We start from the raw sequence: 16,391 nt of genomic DNA, 5'->3' as shown, positions 1-16,391 counted from the left end.
TAGCATTGGCACAACACAAAGCAGATATCCGTTGCTTGGAGAGCTTGCGGCCAGGTACACGCTTCTCCGTCTCCTCCACTACAGTGTTCGTAGGCAAAGAGCGATAGAATAAACCAGTTTTGTCAGCGTTGCAGACCTGACTGAGAGTGAGGCCCTCCCTGTCGATCAAGCGCTTCACCTTGTGCCAAAACTCCTCTACTCCATCCTCGTTGGCGTCCAAAGCTTCGCCATGAGACTTACGGTTGGTAAGGCCATGTCATAACTTGAACACGAAGACCCAACGCTCGGATGCCTTGAAGTCTAGGGTGTCGTGAAGCCTTGCGAACTTCTCAGCAGCAGCCTTCAGCTCCGTGCCACACACCAGCACACCAGCAGCATGTTGCTGTCAATACCAAATCAACATGGAGCAGTCAACCAGCATACTTGGGAGTAAACATCATCTTCCTCTCCATGTTGCGTTTGCTTTTCGATGAGAAGTCAGCTGTGTACCGCATGAGTTTGTCTCGGGATCTCTTGATATCAAACAAAGTAGATCGGGCCAGGTTGAAATCACGAAGGATGCGTGAGGAAGACCATCCCACATCCACCTTGCTCAATATCTCCCTCTTCTTCTCCAGAGTCAAAACCACCCTCTTCCTCTTTTCAGGCGGATGGGCCATCATCACGCACACTAACAAGAGGGACGAGAGCAGCAGGAGAGCCTGCTGCAGATAAGGCACCACCACAAAAGCAAGCACGTGGGCGGCCATGACGACGAGCATGCACACACGACAAGAGGCAGGCGGTAAGTGGGGAGGATGCAGGGGCGCTCTAGCGGACGCCGGCAGAACGACGCACCAAAACACAGTTGGGCCGTGCCGCCGCGCGCCCAGTTCAAATTGCGGGCAGGAAAAAGTCGGATTTTTTTCGAATTTTTTGCGGTTTTTGGCACATTTTGGGAATATTGGATCCCAGGACCAAAGTATCCAGTAAGTGGGGATGTCCGGAAAGTGGGCATCCGGATAGTACGGGAATTACTGTATTTATGATGTCCTCCTCAAACTGTCTTTGGGCTTCCCTCCTTATTCTTGTATAATCGTTTCTTGCCTGTTTATAGTTGATATATGTCCTTTCACTATTGTGTCTTCTATATGTTCCATAAAAAATCTGTTTTTCTTTTGATTTTTACACACTATTAAACCATGTCTTTATTTTCTTTTCTTTTCTTTTTCATTGTGCTGGATGTACTTCTGGAGTCCTATTTCATAAAGTTCACAGAATTTGTTTATATATAATATTTAAATCTTGTCCTCTAAGCTCCTTTTCCCAATCTATTTCTAAGAAGTACTTCTTTAGGTCATGGTAGTTTCCCCTTTCATAATTTAGGCTCTTTTTGTAACTTTCATTGCTGTTAACTACGTCATATGCAATCCTGAAGTTGCAATTTAGTACTGTATGGTCGCTTTCGCCTAGTAAATATAAGATCTAGTACTGAGGGTACATCAAGTCCTCTTTTTTCAGGTGTTTTCCCTTACATGCTGTGTTAGGAAAATCTTGCACGAGATCCAGGAGCTTTTGGTCCCAACAGCTTTCTTGGCTTATTATACCTAGAGTATTCCACTTTATATTCGTATTAAAATCTGTTAGTGTAATTCTGTCCGATTTTTCCTCCATTCTATGTAGTAATGCTCTTAAACTGTGTGTGTGTGTGTGTGTGTGTGTGTGTGTGTGTGTGTGTGTGTGTGTGTGTGTGTGTGTGTGTGTGTGTGTGTGTGTGTGTGTGTGTGTGTGTGTGTGTGTGTGTGTGTGTGTGTGTGTGTGTGTGTGTGTGTGTGATGGATAAGCACTGCTTGCCTGGTTGCTGGGTGTGACGTCAGAAGCTGTGTTGCTCGGCGGTGGTGATATCAGTATCTCGTTGTTCGCCAGGAGATTCAATCATAATAAATCAGCTAAATTATCATCCTCAACAAAGGCTTCCCAAGGCCAGTTACTCGTCTACCGCAGCCACTCACTATCCAACACAACAGACAGGCACACAGACACGCACACACGCTGAAATTCTAAGCATATATAACAGACATCATATGAAGCGCCTAAGCGTGAGCGCGCGCGCGAACACACACACACACACACACACACACACACACACACACACACACACACACACGCAATCGCAGGCCCCTAAAAACAAGTATAGGCATTGGCAGAGGCGCGCGCGAACACACACACACACACACACACACACACACACACACACACACACACACACACACACACACACACACACACGATCGCAGGCCCTTGAAAACAAGTATAGGCATTGGCAGAGGCGCGCGCGAACACACACACACACACACACACACACACACACACACACACACACACACACACACACACACACACACACACACACACACACACGCAATCGCAGGCCCCTAAAAACAAGTATAGGCATTGGCAGAGGCGCAACAAACTAACCAAAGTTCCTTCCCTGACAAACCCTGGCCCAATGACCGTGGTAATTGTGTGCAGCGAGAACAATGAGTGAACGCAGGACAATGGGCAAACTTTGGTCCCATATCCACAAACGTCCCTCGGCCCCTGTTTTGTATAGGACTGTTTAAACTTTTATATTCACTATTACAGGTACCACAATACTTTCCAGCCAAAGTACAGTGAATATAATAATGAAAATAACACGAAGCCAAAACGATCTTAGGTAATAGTTAATATGGAGACCAGTTTTTCGTAAATATTTGCTAGGATCCATTATAAATACAACCCCTGATGCCTGATTGGTGGAGATGGGAATGAGGCGAAGGTAAGGTGGAGGTGGGAGTGGGAGAGAGGAGTGATGAGGGGGAGGAGGAATGGGGGGAAGGCGGGCTGCGTCAGCAACGAGATGGAGCGAAAAGATATGGAGATATCGAAAAATGCATACATAATACACATCCACATAAATATGAGTGAAGAAATACAACCATGTATAATTATATATTAATACAGGTGACAACTGGAGGACTCTGGAGTGAGACGGGACTGGATGGAATGGGGTTCTAAATTAACAATGAGATGGACTAAGAAGATGTAGAAATGATGCACAGTAACCAAATACTGTTTAGCTAAACTTAAATGATTAATACAAAACACGTAAGTTTACTGTGATAAGTATGAAATGTGAGAGGGTGGCTGCGTTATCAGTCATGGTGTGGAAGGGTGGAGATATTGCAATATGCATGCATGACATCAGTAAAATATGTGAACTTATTAATGCGGTACATTTTATGATACTGATGATCACTGGGGAAGACAAAATGACATGGAACAAGGGCAGTGACAAAGTCAACACTGCCTGAGTGAGAGGATGTGAAGACGTCTTACCGAGAATATCTCGAGTCTGAGTAGGCCTACGTCATTTTGGGTTTCTTCTTCCAATCCCTTAATTATTTCATTCAGCAAAGAGAAATTTTCAACCTTCATGAATTAGATACAGCCTTCATTCACCATTTCACTACCAGAGAGCTCTCCTAAACTGAATAAAGTCGTCAACCAGCAACAACAATAAACGATATATACAGGTATATCCCTTCGTGGGCCAGGGGTTACCAAGTTACACGGAAGGCCAATGGGGTCCCGGTGGACCCCAAACCTGACTGGTGTATTTCTGCCATATTCATAAAGTTATACCTACCGTACTAAACTTTGTACATATGGTGCCCAGGACACGACACGTGGAAGCAACCTAACAAGTGTCCCTTTTTGTTTTTGTTTTTATATTATTTTAGCAATTTTTTTTTTCATTTTATCACAATTTTATTAAAGATTGAGTGTGGAAATACTGATTCTACACTTATTTGAATGTCCGATTGTCAGTATTCTTGGAACAGGTTCTCAAAATAATAACAAGTTCATGTGTAAAGTAAATCAGCATGATCATGAAATAAAACTATCCCTATAATGTTCAAATTTGGTACAACAATTTCTTGTTTTATCCTCTTGATGAGCATCTTCTGTATTACTACCGTCACTTGCATTTTCAGAATTATCATCAGCACTCACAGGAGACTCAATACTACTCACACTAATTTCACTGTCCGATCGTTCAAGCACTTCATAATCATCAGCGTCGGATACAGATAAATCACCATCTGTATAATTTTCTTCTTCTTGGTCAACTTCTCCCACCGCCATTGAGGCATAAAACTTTGCTACTGGAATTGACATTGTCCTAATATTTATAAACTGAAATATCTGAAAAAAATATATACAAAAAATTAATCACACGAAAGGCCAGGTGGGGTCCTGGCAGACCCCACTGACATTTATTGCAATGTCACTCCTTAATCGTGTGAGATTTTTTGCTCAAATTTTATGAGGATATAAAATAACCACCTACAAAAAAAGTCATGAGGCCTGGCTGTGAGAGTAAAAAATGACTTAATGGCAACATTTTAAAAACATGCTGGTGTCCGCAGGGACCCCATTTGCCCACGAAGGGATATATATATATATATATATATATATATATATATATATATATATATATATATATATATATATATATTGCCAGACGCCTCAATCCCGTTTGGGGTGGCCACAAACAAATCGCCTCCAAGTCGCCCTGTCCCCCGCCATTTCACTGCCCTGCTCCCAACTCACACCCCCCTCTCTCATATACCTCTCCACCTCATCCTCGGCCTCCCCCTCCCTCTTCCCCCCTCCACCTCACTCACATACACTCTCTTCGTCAGTCTTTCACCCTCCATCCTCTCCACATGGCCAAACTACCTCAGTGTGTTCCTCATAACGCTTCCTATCACATCCACATCCACATCACAACGCTCCTTTATATCCTCATTCGTCAGCCTGTCTCTTCATGTGACTCCACAGACTCCTCTTAAATGACTCATTTCCACTGCTCTCACTCCTGACTTGTGTCCTTCCAACAACGTCCAAGCATCACTTCCATACGTTAGAGTTGGTATCACAATACTGTCATGTAGTAACTTTTTCACTTCCATGCTCACTTCCCTGTTTCTTATCACTCCTTTCAAAGAACCAGCAACCTTTCTTCCCTGCTGTACCCTTTCAAGCACTTCACCCTCCAAACCTCCATCCTTACTCATCACACTACCCAAGTACTTAAACGTACTCACATTTTCCAATTCCTCACCATCCAACCTCGCTGTACATTCACTGACTTCACCTCTCTCAAAGACCATCACTTTACTCTTCCCTACATTCACCTTTAGATTCCGTTTCTTACACACTCTCCCAAACTCATCCACCAAGCCTTGCAGCTCCCCTTCGACTTCACTCAACAACACAGTAACATCTGCAAACAACAGTACAGGGAGTTTCCAAACACTATCCTCTCTCACCAGCGCCACTCCAACATCCACTACCCTACCTTGTACCTCTTTTATTACCCCATCCATGTACAGATTGAACAACCATGGAGACATGACACATCCCTGTTTCAACCCAACTTTCAAAGAGAAAAATTCACTTAGTTCACTATCCACACGCACTGCAGCCTTTGTACCATCGTACATACTCTTCACAGCATTCAACAACTTCCCATCTACTCCATATATTCTTAACACTCTCCACAATCCTTGTCTATCCACCCTGTCATATGCTTTCTCCAAATCCATGAAAGCCGCATACAACTTCTTTCCCTTCTCTAGAAACTTTTCCACTAAAGATCTAAGAATGAATATCTGATCTTCACAACCTCTTCCCTTCCTAAAGCCTTCCTGTTCTTCTCCAACTAATTTCTCTGTTCTTTCTCTAACTCTGTCAATAAGTATCCTACCATACACTTTTCCCATTATACTAAGAAGACAAATGCCCCTATGATTACCACACACTTCTTTTTCCCCTTTTCCTTTGTATAAGGGAATAATTATACCTGACTTCCAATCCTCCAGGACTCTACCTTCCTCCCAGGCCAATCTGCACATCTTCCACATCCATTCTACTACTATCTCTCCCCCATGCTTCAGCATTTCACCACACACTCCATCAATTCCTGGGGCTTTCCCCAATTTAACTTTCTTCATTGCTTCCACAACTTCTATCCTACTGATTTCTTCCTGTCTTCTCACCTCCCTCCTTCTCCCAGCCATTCCCCAGCCACTTATACTCGCATTACTTCCATCCTCTATGTTCAACAATTCTCTAAAGTGTTCTCTCCATCTGCTCACTTTTTCTCCCTTCTCCACTAGTAATCTACCATTTTTAGCTTTCACTCCCCTGCTAACTTCACTTCCACCCTGTCTTACTCTTTTCACCTCTTTCCAGAACATTTTCTTACAGTCCTTCCACTTTACACTCAAATTCCTTCCAAATTCCTCATCCACTCTCTTCTTACTCTCTCTTACTAATCTTTTCACCTCTCTCTTTCTTTCTACATATAACTCTCTCTTCCGCCTCTCAACTTCTTCCACGCCCCTATTTCTCATCCATTCATTGTATGCTTTCTTCTTTTGTACCACAGCCTGTCTCACCTCTTCAGTCCACCACGCTGTTCCTTGCACCCCCCTCCGTCTTCTCTTCCTTCCACACACCACATCACATGCTGCACATATTTCTTCTGTAAATATCCTACACACACCTTCCACGTCTCCCATCTGCTCCAATTCATATTTGCCCAATGGTTCCTCCACTTCTCTCTTATACTCTGCCTTTTTCTCATCCTCTTGTAACCTTTCCACTCTCCTTGTATGTATGTATATATATATACATATATATATATATATATATATATATATATATATAAAATGTGTCTGACACTAGGAAAAGGCTTCAGGGTCTATTCCAAGGGCCAGAAGTCCTCTTACACACCTCAACATTTCACCACTTAGGTGCTAACACCCACCGTCCATACATGCTAGGGCTGTCTCACACAGGACTTGTGCACTGATATTAGCCGAGGTATTTTAATGCCATGTATACGGGTCTTCTGGATGATCACTAAAGTCTGCATTTATGAAATTCAAACTCTTAAACTGTTCCCTGCCCCAACCTGGATTCGATCCTGATTCCATTAGGACTGCAAGCCGCCTCTCTACCGATTCAGCCACCGCCTCCCCCCGTCATTGTGGTGAGGGGTTTACAATGCATGCTTCACATTCGTATACATATAAACAAACAATAAATATCAATTGCCATAAAAGTAATGATGATGATGAATTGTACAACTATACTCGGTAAATGTACGCTTTACTTTAATCAGCAGAGGGATCATACCAATTAATATTCCTCCGGTTTGTTTTCTGTACTCTTCTATTTCAGATTTAAAAAGAAACGTTCATTTACCAGCCCAGAAATAATAAGAAAAATATAAATGACAAACAGAAAGAACTCATTTGGCAAGTGCTTCTACTGCTTAAAGTAGAGCGTATGTTTACCCTATATTCAGCTATTTTGTTGGTGATGGATCATTCTTTTTCTGACAATTACACTTCCCGTGCTCAACAGAAAGCACCAGTGTTGATGATATACTAAAATATCCTAGCTAACCATTTTCTTAGCTAAAAACATATAAGATACCTGCAGTGTCAAATATCAATTATGTAAAAATCTTTGAATACTAAAATAAAAACCACTATCGCGTAAACAGCGTGATGGAGTAATAATTCATGAGCACAAATCAACAGAAAATTAAATAGAACTAGAAAAACATAAATGCAGTTGCATGGCCCATACACTGCCACATGCTCAGCTAACATCTGTTCAGCTATGTGGATAGTATCACGCCTGACTGTCAGTTAGCCAGGACAGTCTGAGTGACAGTTCTCAGTCACCAGTGCAGGAGTGTCCACAGTATTGCCTCTTGTTCACCTGCACATCACTCACTCGCAATAAAACCATTCGTTTACTCACACCAATCAAACACTACTTCAATAACGTTACCTGAACGAAACTCAGTTCCATCCATACTGCACAATGTCGGTAAAACAAAACAATACTGCTGGGAATAAACTATAGTGCAGGTTCAATTATTATCGTGCAGGTAGGAAACAGATGGTTATCATCGTCCCTAGGAGCCCATGGGAGTAGTGCGGGGACAAAACTCCATTACTTGACTAGGCACAACAATCCCTGGCGGGAAACCCAGACACATACAGTATGCACAATCGAAATCCGTTCTGACTGTGTTAAACATAAATATCTTGTTCATAAATGAGTGAAATAGGCACGTGTTTCACTCTTTTATATGCCCGTGTCATGCTGCTTCCTCTCCACGAATTACTGCCTGCACAGGTTCTAACAATGTGTTCCCTGTGGCCAAGTATCGTAATGTAACTGACAACCGCTGGCGGTGAGTTACTTATCATAGCATTTGTTTATATTTTTTCTTCCTTTATCTGAACGAAAAAGGAAATCATCCTCAGCAAGTCTTCGAAACGTTCTCCATCCATTTCCAGATAACTTTTACAATCGTCTGGATCATTTGGCACAATACAAACAAATTTTCATGGATGCAGAGATACTACCCCTTCAAAAAGCTGTTCGTTTATCAACTAAATTTTGCGCCCTACATTTGGTTAAAAAAAAAAAAAAAAAAAAAAAAAAAAAAAAACAGCAAGTGTTGCACAGGGGTCTTAGTCAAAATTCATGGTTACTCTACCAGACCTTTAGAGGCTGAGGGTTGACGTAGGCTTCAGCTAAAAACTGCACGGTATTACAGGATCACTGCTGATGACAGATTATTTAGTGATATTGCTCTTACGACACTGAACAAATATTAGCATACTGAACGTAAGTACAGGTACACCACTCAAGGTGACTAACATCAACTGGAGATAACAAATAATAATACATCACGAGACTGACGGGTTTAACAAAAGAAATATAAAAGAACACACAGTGGTCCGACCTGAGGATGTACTCGATGGTAAACCAGACAACAACGAAGGACTCTGTATAGAAGAGGACGGCGGTGGCTTGCTCCTCGTACTCCTCCACCGTGGACAGCACACTTAGGGTCAGGCACAGGAAGATCACGAGGAACCTAAGGGGAGAGAGAGAGAGAGAGAGAGGGCACGGTTAATGGAGAGGCGTGTGACAATGTACTGTAGGTCTTAATGCTACATGCCTAACAATATCATAACACATACTTGCCTACTATTATCATTAGTGGTACGTGCGATACGTGCGTAAGATGCAGCAGCAGCAGAATAATAATTAATAATTATTATTATTATTATTATTATTTTTTAATAATTATTAATAATTAGTTATTATTATTATTATTATTATTATTATTATCATCATCTTCATCATTATTATTATCATTACTATTATTTTATTATTATTATTATTATTATTATCAATATTATTATTATAATTATTATTATTATTTTTTAATAATTATTAATATTCTTAGTTATTATCATTATTATTCTTAGTTATTATGATTATTATTATGATGATGATGATGATGATCATGATTATTATTATTATCTTCATCATTATTATTATCATTACTATTATTTTATTATTATTATCATTATCATTATTATTATTATTATTATTATTGTTATTATTATCATCATACATTGCTATTGTTTTTAATATTATAATGAAAATCATAAAAACATTTGTTCTGCTTTCGTTCCCTCCTTTGGCAATTGTCAAGCTTACGAAACCCCTTCAGTAAGATGACGTCATTATTGGCTTATTTTTGCTACTTAAAGACGATTTTATTAAACCAAGTAAAGGCCTCAACTATTTATGTTAACGAACACTAACCCCTTCGGCTCTAGAAGTCTCTCCTCCATGCTTAGTGAAATCGTCTGAAGGAAGCTGGAATATCATCAGAACGACGTCACCGTAATGAAGAAATATGGGGTGAGCTCTATACCTCCCAGTGAAGCTTACCATGTTGGGGATACTATTCACTGAGGTGCTATACTCCCCGCCAGGCAACTTGTCTCTTAAGCCCCGTCCCTTCCCACCCACCGCTCGTTGAGTGGATGAGGAGGGGCGGGACCACGACTGCTGGAAGAGGGAGGCGCTTAAGGGACAAGTTGCATGACGGTGAGTACAGTGAATCATCTGTGGCAGCGACCCATAGCCTAGAGCATCAAGAAACGAATCGCAAGTGGGAAGTGCCATATAAAAGCAACTTACCGAGATACCCATTTAACACGATAACGATTTTTCTGTTCAGTTCTAGGTAATATGATTCTCTCTCTCTCTCTCTCTCTCTCTCTCTCTCTCTCTCTCTCTCTCAGCCAACAAATGTCTACTACTCACTCTTCTACTGTCCAGCTGCCAGCCAAAACCGAGACTTCCTAATACAAGCACCGGGTCGCTTCCACAGTCAGCGATAAACTTCTCAGCATGTTAAGCTTCGTTGCGGAAGTATGGCGCTCTCTAGGGATAACCATTCAAATTATGCTCAAGTATATGGTTCGTTCACTCCCCAACACTAATTGCAGAAACAAAGGAATGAAGTGAGGTTAGCATCTAAAGAAAAAATGTAGTCAGAGAAGAAGCGACCTTAAGCCTGAAAAGACTGCATTATGTTTTCTGTCCTGGTTATTATGAAAAGTGACGGGAAAAAATTCATTTGTTAATGCTTGAAGTAATAAAAAGGTTTCTTTGGTCGGCATGTCAAAAAAAAAAAAAAAAAAAAAAAAAAGGGAAGCGATCTTAATCCTAAAAAGGAATTCTGTCTAGGATATTACTGAAAAAGGTAGACAAAAGGGGAATATCTCTAAAAATACAATCTATAACGTGGGTCAGATTTTTGTCCTTTTGCAGCTTACTTCACGTAATTCAATGAAAAAATGAAAAAGAAAAGCGAAAAAATACAAAGCTACAATGCAACAGTTGTACATTCGTTTCGTAACACTATTTCGCGACTAGCACCATATTCTAGTGTTAATCTACTGTTACGGATCAGCATTCAAGAAGAGACGGCAGTTTTAGACCAAATTAAAATGAAATCTGCATAGTCTCTCCTCACGTGACCACCCAAGCAGTTTCATTAACTCTAAGCCAGTGTGTCTGTCCCAACTCAGCCCCATTCTTCTAAGTGACGGGGGAGGCAGAATGGTCCTAAATTAATTACAGAAATGTTTGACTTTGGAACGCTGGTGAAAAATGGCCGTTCAGCGCCGCCCAGTTCTAGAGAATAAGTGAAAAGATATAAGACTCTTTCTTTCTCTCTCTCTCTCAAATAGTGAAATGTGGCTACATCCGTCCGTAGAGTTCGCAACCCCCCCACCCCCCTTCCATCAAACCCTAAATTCCAATGACGAATTTTGATGTTGCTTCTTATTATCTCCAGATGATTCTTCTGTTCTTAATATGGACTTCTCGATCCGTGGGGTTATAGTCTCGATTAAACCCTCCACTATTTGATGTCCTTCCTAGCTGAATAAAATCGACCAGCAGGGGTACGAATAAACTAGGAGTACGTCAGTGCATGGAAGGAATTAACTCTTTCAATCCGATGACGTATTTTTGCATTTCATTCGTGCCACCCCCAAATGATGTTATTCAGCTCAAGGGAATCCTCATTTAGGAATAGGGTTAATGAAGGCTGTATGAAATTCTCCCTATTCGAAAAGCCTGTTCTCGACTGAATAAAATCGACTAGCACGAACAATGAAAGTAACAGGTTAACAGATAGAAGGCTGTTGGGGGCAGTCCTTGAGTGACAGTTTGCGTATATTTTCTATAGGATTAAAGAAAAAAAAATCAAAATTCAGAGACGTAAACTGTGGGGTCTTGCTGGGTAACGGTTAAAAAGTTTCTCTCTCTCTCTCTCTCTCACTCTCAGCCAACAAATATCTGCTATTCACTATTCTGATTTTCCGGCCTCGCAACAAAGCCGAAATTTCCTAATGTAATCACTGATTTTTTTTAACGGTACATCAGTTCAGAGAACATCAGGTACGTGAAATGTAGGCAGTTCTTCCGTCGATTCATTATCATTTTTATTCTGTCCTTATAAGAAGCGCTGGGACCCGGATTTCAGCAATGTATCGGTGGACGTCTTTTTCAATGTTGTCAGCTGCAACAAAACTTATTTAGTTTAGATTATATTTTTGGTACTAAGCTGGCTCGCTATAACTTTCATTAACTTGCTCACTATAAGAATTTTTTCTCAAGTTACATAAAATCTTCTGGTGCAGGCAATAATAAAGTTAAAGTTAACTGGGGTACCCGGCGTTGTCCCCCCCCCCCCTCCGTCCTCGGAGCCGCCCAAGGGGATGCCACCCTGCCTAAAACTTGGTACAAGTGAAGGTTTACTACCAGGTAAAATTTTGCTTTCTAATAAATAAATTGGCTGTACATACTGGCGTTGGCGGGGAGCCTCGGAGACCTCTCTCATAACGGGCGGCCTCCACGGATCCTTTTCTGTATAAAACCTTATCTTTGTGGAGGTCCATGATCATGGACCTCCACAAAGATAAGTGCATTATGGACAAACACACACACACACACACACACACACACACACACACACACTGTTTTATACATGTCATCTGACTGAAAGGGTTAAAATAATAAGAAAGTTATAAGACAACGGTGGGTCCTAATGGGTTTATAAGTTCCCTCGTTTATCATTCTCTGCTCGCTCCCCTCCTCTTTCTCTCTAAACCATAAAACTGTCATTTACTACGGACGTTTTCCGGCTCCTGCACTAACAGAGGGCTCTTCAGAGCTAAGTAAAATCGTCTAGTTGCAGTTACGAAAGTAAAGAGACGTCATCGTCCTCATGGTAATAATTAAAATATTCTTTTTCAATGAATGGTTCCACTACGCTGAATAATATTGTCTACCTACTTGCAGTACATATACAACCACCTACCTACCTACACGGCCACTCACCCACCTACTCCGTCACCCAGCAACCAAAATAAACAGCTATCCAAACATTTACAGTATCTGCTCATTTATAAACCTACCCATCCACTTAAGTAGACCGATATCTACTCATTTATCAACACAGCCACCCATACACGAATCCAAACAGCTACCTATTCATTTATCTGAACTGCCAGTGACTCACAGTATCAGTATCTGATCCTACAAATCCTATTCACACAAGCACTTACCCATCTATTCACTCACGAACCATGCTACCCATGTAAAATCTCCCTGGCGATTTTCACACTCATATAAGTACACGGTACCAACATCCACACTCCTACCGATCCACCCACCTAACTCCAACTACACACACACACACACACACACACACACACACACACACACACACAGTTCTAAAGCCACCCCCTTCCCAGCAGGAATCGAGAGGGTTGGGGTGAAAGAGACCTATGTTCTGACCCCTGGAATGTGGGTTGTTGCGGTCTGTTGCCTTCAATGAACGCCCTCGGAATTCTGGACATCAGGAATGCTAGAGTGCAAATCGGAATCGGGAAGCTGGGCATTGGACGAGCTGGGAATATTTTGCTAGGAATAGGGAAGCTGGGAATCGTGGAGCTGGGAATCAGGGATCTAGGATTCAGGGAGTTGGAAATCAGAAGCTGGGAATCAGGGAGCTAGGAATCAAGGAGCCGGGAATCAAGCCGGGATTCAGAGAGCTGGTTATCAGGAAGCCGGGAATCTGAGAGATGGGCATCATGGAGCTGAGAATTAGGGAACTGGGAATCAGGGAGTTGGGAATCAGTAAGCTGGGAATCAGGGAACTGGGAACAGAGGAACTGGGAATCTGGAGAGCAGGGGAAACTTTGCTGGAATTCAGATACGAACTGAGAAGGCTGACAAAAGCTCAAACTGAGAATCACGAGCGCCCAAAAATACGCCCATCTCTGAATCGGAATCACATTGACCGCAAACTAAGAATCGGAACCGCAGAGAGAGGAAACTGGGAATCAGAACTAGAATGATAGCAAAATGAGGAAATGAACCAGAATATAAGTACTCTAAGAACAGGAGCAGAACCAACGCAAACTACGGGCCTGTCCACACTGACTCCGAATTTAAACACATTCCGACGCAAACTTGTACCATCGTGTAGGTCGAAATATGTATTAGAAAGACCTTGCTATTCATCAGCCCATGGAGTGAGTTGGGCCTCCTTCAGTGCCAGACATACTGAAATGTAGGTGACAGTGAGAACAGAAAGCAGCCTAGTGAAATGGGTTGCTGTTCTTTCAGTTTACAGGTCGCCTTGCATGATCATACAATTTGCATCAGAATATGTGTGATTCCGACTTCAGCGTGACGATAGTTCATTCATTTTAACAGAGTGTTCCCCGTATCTTTGGAAGAATATGACAATACATCCAATCAGCATCCTTTCCATGGCACTCCATGACTAGCATCATATTCTAGTGTTAATCTCTTGTTAAAGCTCACTATTCAAGATGGAAAGATGGCTGATTTACGCCTATACTCGTTTCACCTTAGCCTGGCCCAAATTTTTGTCCCTTTGCAGCTTATTTCACATGGCTCAGTGGGAGAAAGATGACAATACTACAGTCCTACATCTCTTTCATAACACTTCTTTTTGACTAGCATCATATTCCCGTGTTACTCTACTGTTACAACCCAGTATTCACAGTAGATACACGGCAATTTTAGGCCACGTTAGAGTGAATGGAGTATAGTTAAAGTGAGACAGTCCTTAAGAATGGGAACAAGAAGTACGGACAAAGATGAAAATCGGAAGAAGAATGAGAACAAACTGTTAATCATAATCGGGGCAAATACGACGCAGCAACAGCACAAGGATGAGACTTAGATCACTCGCCAAGAGAAAAAAAAAATATGCAGCCTACTGATATGAAATAAAGCAGGATTTACGAGACAAGGGATCTGGTGGTGGTGGAGGGGGAGGGTATCTAAGGAGGACGAGGAAGGGATGAAGGGGGAGGGAAGCTGAGTGTGCGGGAGGGGTTTAAGGTGGGGTGATGAAGGGGCGAAATAGTGGGGTGGTGGGAATAAGGGGGAAAAGGGGAAGAGAAAGGAGGGAAGTGGGAGAAGGAGGAGATGAAGGGAGAGAGAGGCCGAAGGTATAGGGGGGAACGAAAAGGTGAGGTGATGAAGGGAGACGAAAGAGGGAGGAAAGAGGGAGAGGGAGAGGGGGGGTGCAGGATGATGGATGGAACGCGGGGAGTTACAAAGGAGAGCAGGTCGTAGGCGATGAAGCGAAATGAAAATTGACGAAGAACTGGACGTGAAAGGGAGAGAAAAATGGGCGAACGTAAGAGGAACTGATTTAAAAAATTGAAAAGGGATATGCAAAACGACAGGATGTCTGTGACGTAGTTAAATGAAACTGAGAAAAATACGAGATATATGCTGATACAGAATATATATATATATATATATATATATATATATATATATACTCTGTAGTCAATCAGAATGTGCAAAGTTCGTAATTAGCAACCTGAGGGTTATGTGTGATAGTCTTTAACATGCCTGAGGCTGTGGGTTTTCCTGGGATAATAAAATCGTCATACAGTACAGAGTTAGAGGAGTGCTGAAGGCGTTAATAAACAAGAAAGTTGTACAAGCAAATTATCTTCAATTTCATGCAAACAAGCGACATTTGCAGAAGCTTCCTTCCTCTTTGTATGTACTGTATACATATTTGACTGCACCTGTCTCTATGGATCGAACAAATCACACAACAAGCAGGCTAGAGTCCCCGTTTGAATATGGCTCGCTCCGTACGGTAGCCACGTTTAAGGCCGAACAGTTTTGGTGTCTGATGTTTTTGTGCCCGTCTTTTGGTGGTTATAAGCCTTTATTTTTACAGCTACTGGTCTGTGAAATAATTCTAAATGCCATAATGAAAAAATCTGTGAAAGTTGTTTCACAACCTATCCATCTGGCTCAGTCACATGCACCGTAACTAGCAAGCCACTTGACCCAGAAATAAAAGCCAACGGTCGTGGCTGCCAGCGCTGGTAAGACGAATGAGAACGAGAACACCACTAACACCAAGGAGAAAAACACACACACGCACTGTGTGTGTGTATGTGTGTGTGTGTGAGAGAGAGAGAGAGAGAGAGAGAGAGAGAGAATTTCCTTCACAACGTAATACAGGAAACTATAAAGTTGAGAATACAAATACAAACGAATAAAGTGAATCAATAAAGACCCCAGCAAGAAACATATTAGATGCACACAGAACCGAGTTAATAATCGCTTGGAAAATAGAAAATATCTATCAACCAACTGCAAAACTTGGCAGCCGATTTGACTCTGGTTTCCTAAAAATGCTGATGCTTGTGGCCGTAGTCAGGGGTATGGGGTGGGGGGTTATATAGGAATGCCAGCCAGGGATGGGGGTGGGGGAGTGTATTCTTTCTCACTGTGTAGGTAAGCTTGTCCTAGGTTCATATTCTCGTCAGGTAGAGCCTCCTTGACACATACACCTTAGGGATTTTTTTCTCTTCTGGTACGTT

The 16,391-nt window shown here is 41.9% G+C and overlaps 1 protein-coding gene across 1 annotated transcript in view; it reads right to left on the bottom strand.

Annotated features, from left to right (window-relative positions):
• LOC145395049 (potassium voltage-gated channel subfamily KQT member 1-like) overlaps positions 1-16,391 on the bottom strand; it is a 1,161,165-nt gene that overhangs the window by 707,559 nt on the left and 437,215 nt on the right. Inside the window, exon 3 of the mRNA XM_080268799.1 lies at positions 8,867-9,001. Within this exon, the coding sequence (XP_080124925.1) occupies positions 8,867-9,001 (135 nt within the window). The remainder of the gene's footprint in view (positions 1-8,866; positions 9,002-16,391) is intronic.

This window comes from Coenobita brevimanus, chromosome 29 (genome assembly GCF_032717465.1).
Source record: "Coenobita brevimanus isolate Jiangsu-jjx chromosome 29, ASM3271746v2, whole genome shotgun sequence".
Lineage (NCBI taxonomy): Eukaryota > Metazoa > Arthropoda > Malacostraca > Decapoda > Coenobitidae > Coenobita > Coenobita brevimanus.
Note: the sequence above shows the minus strand (reverse complement) of the source record. Positions and strands in the feature narration are given on the sequence as shown.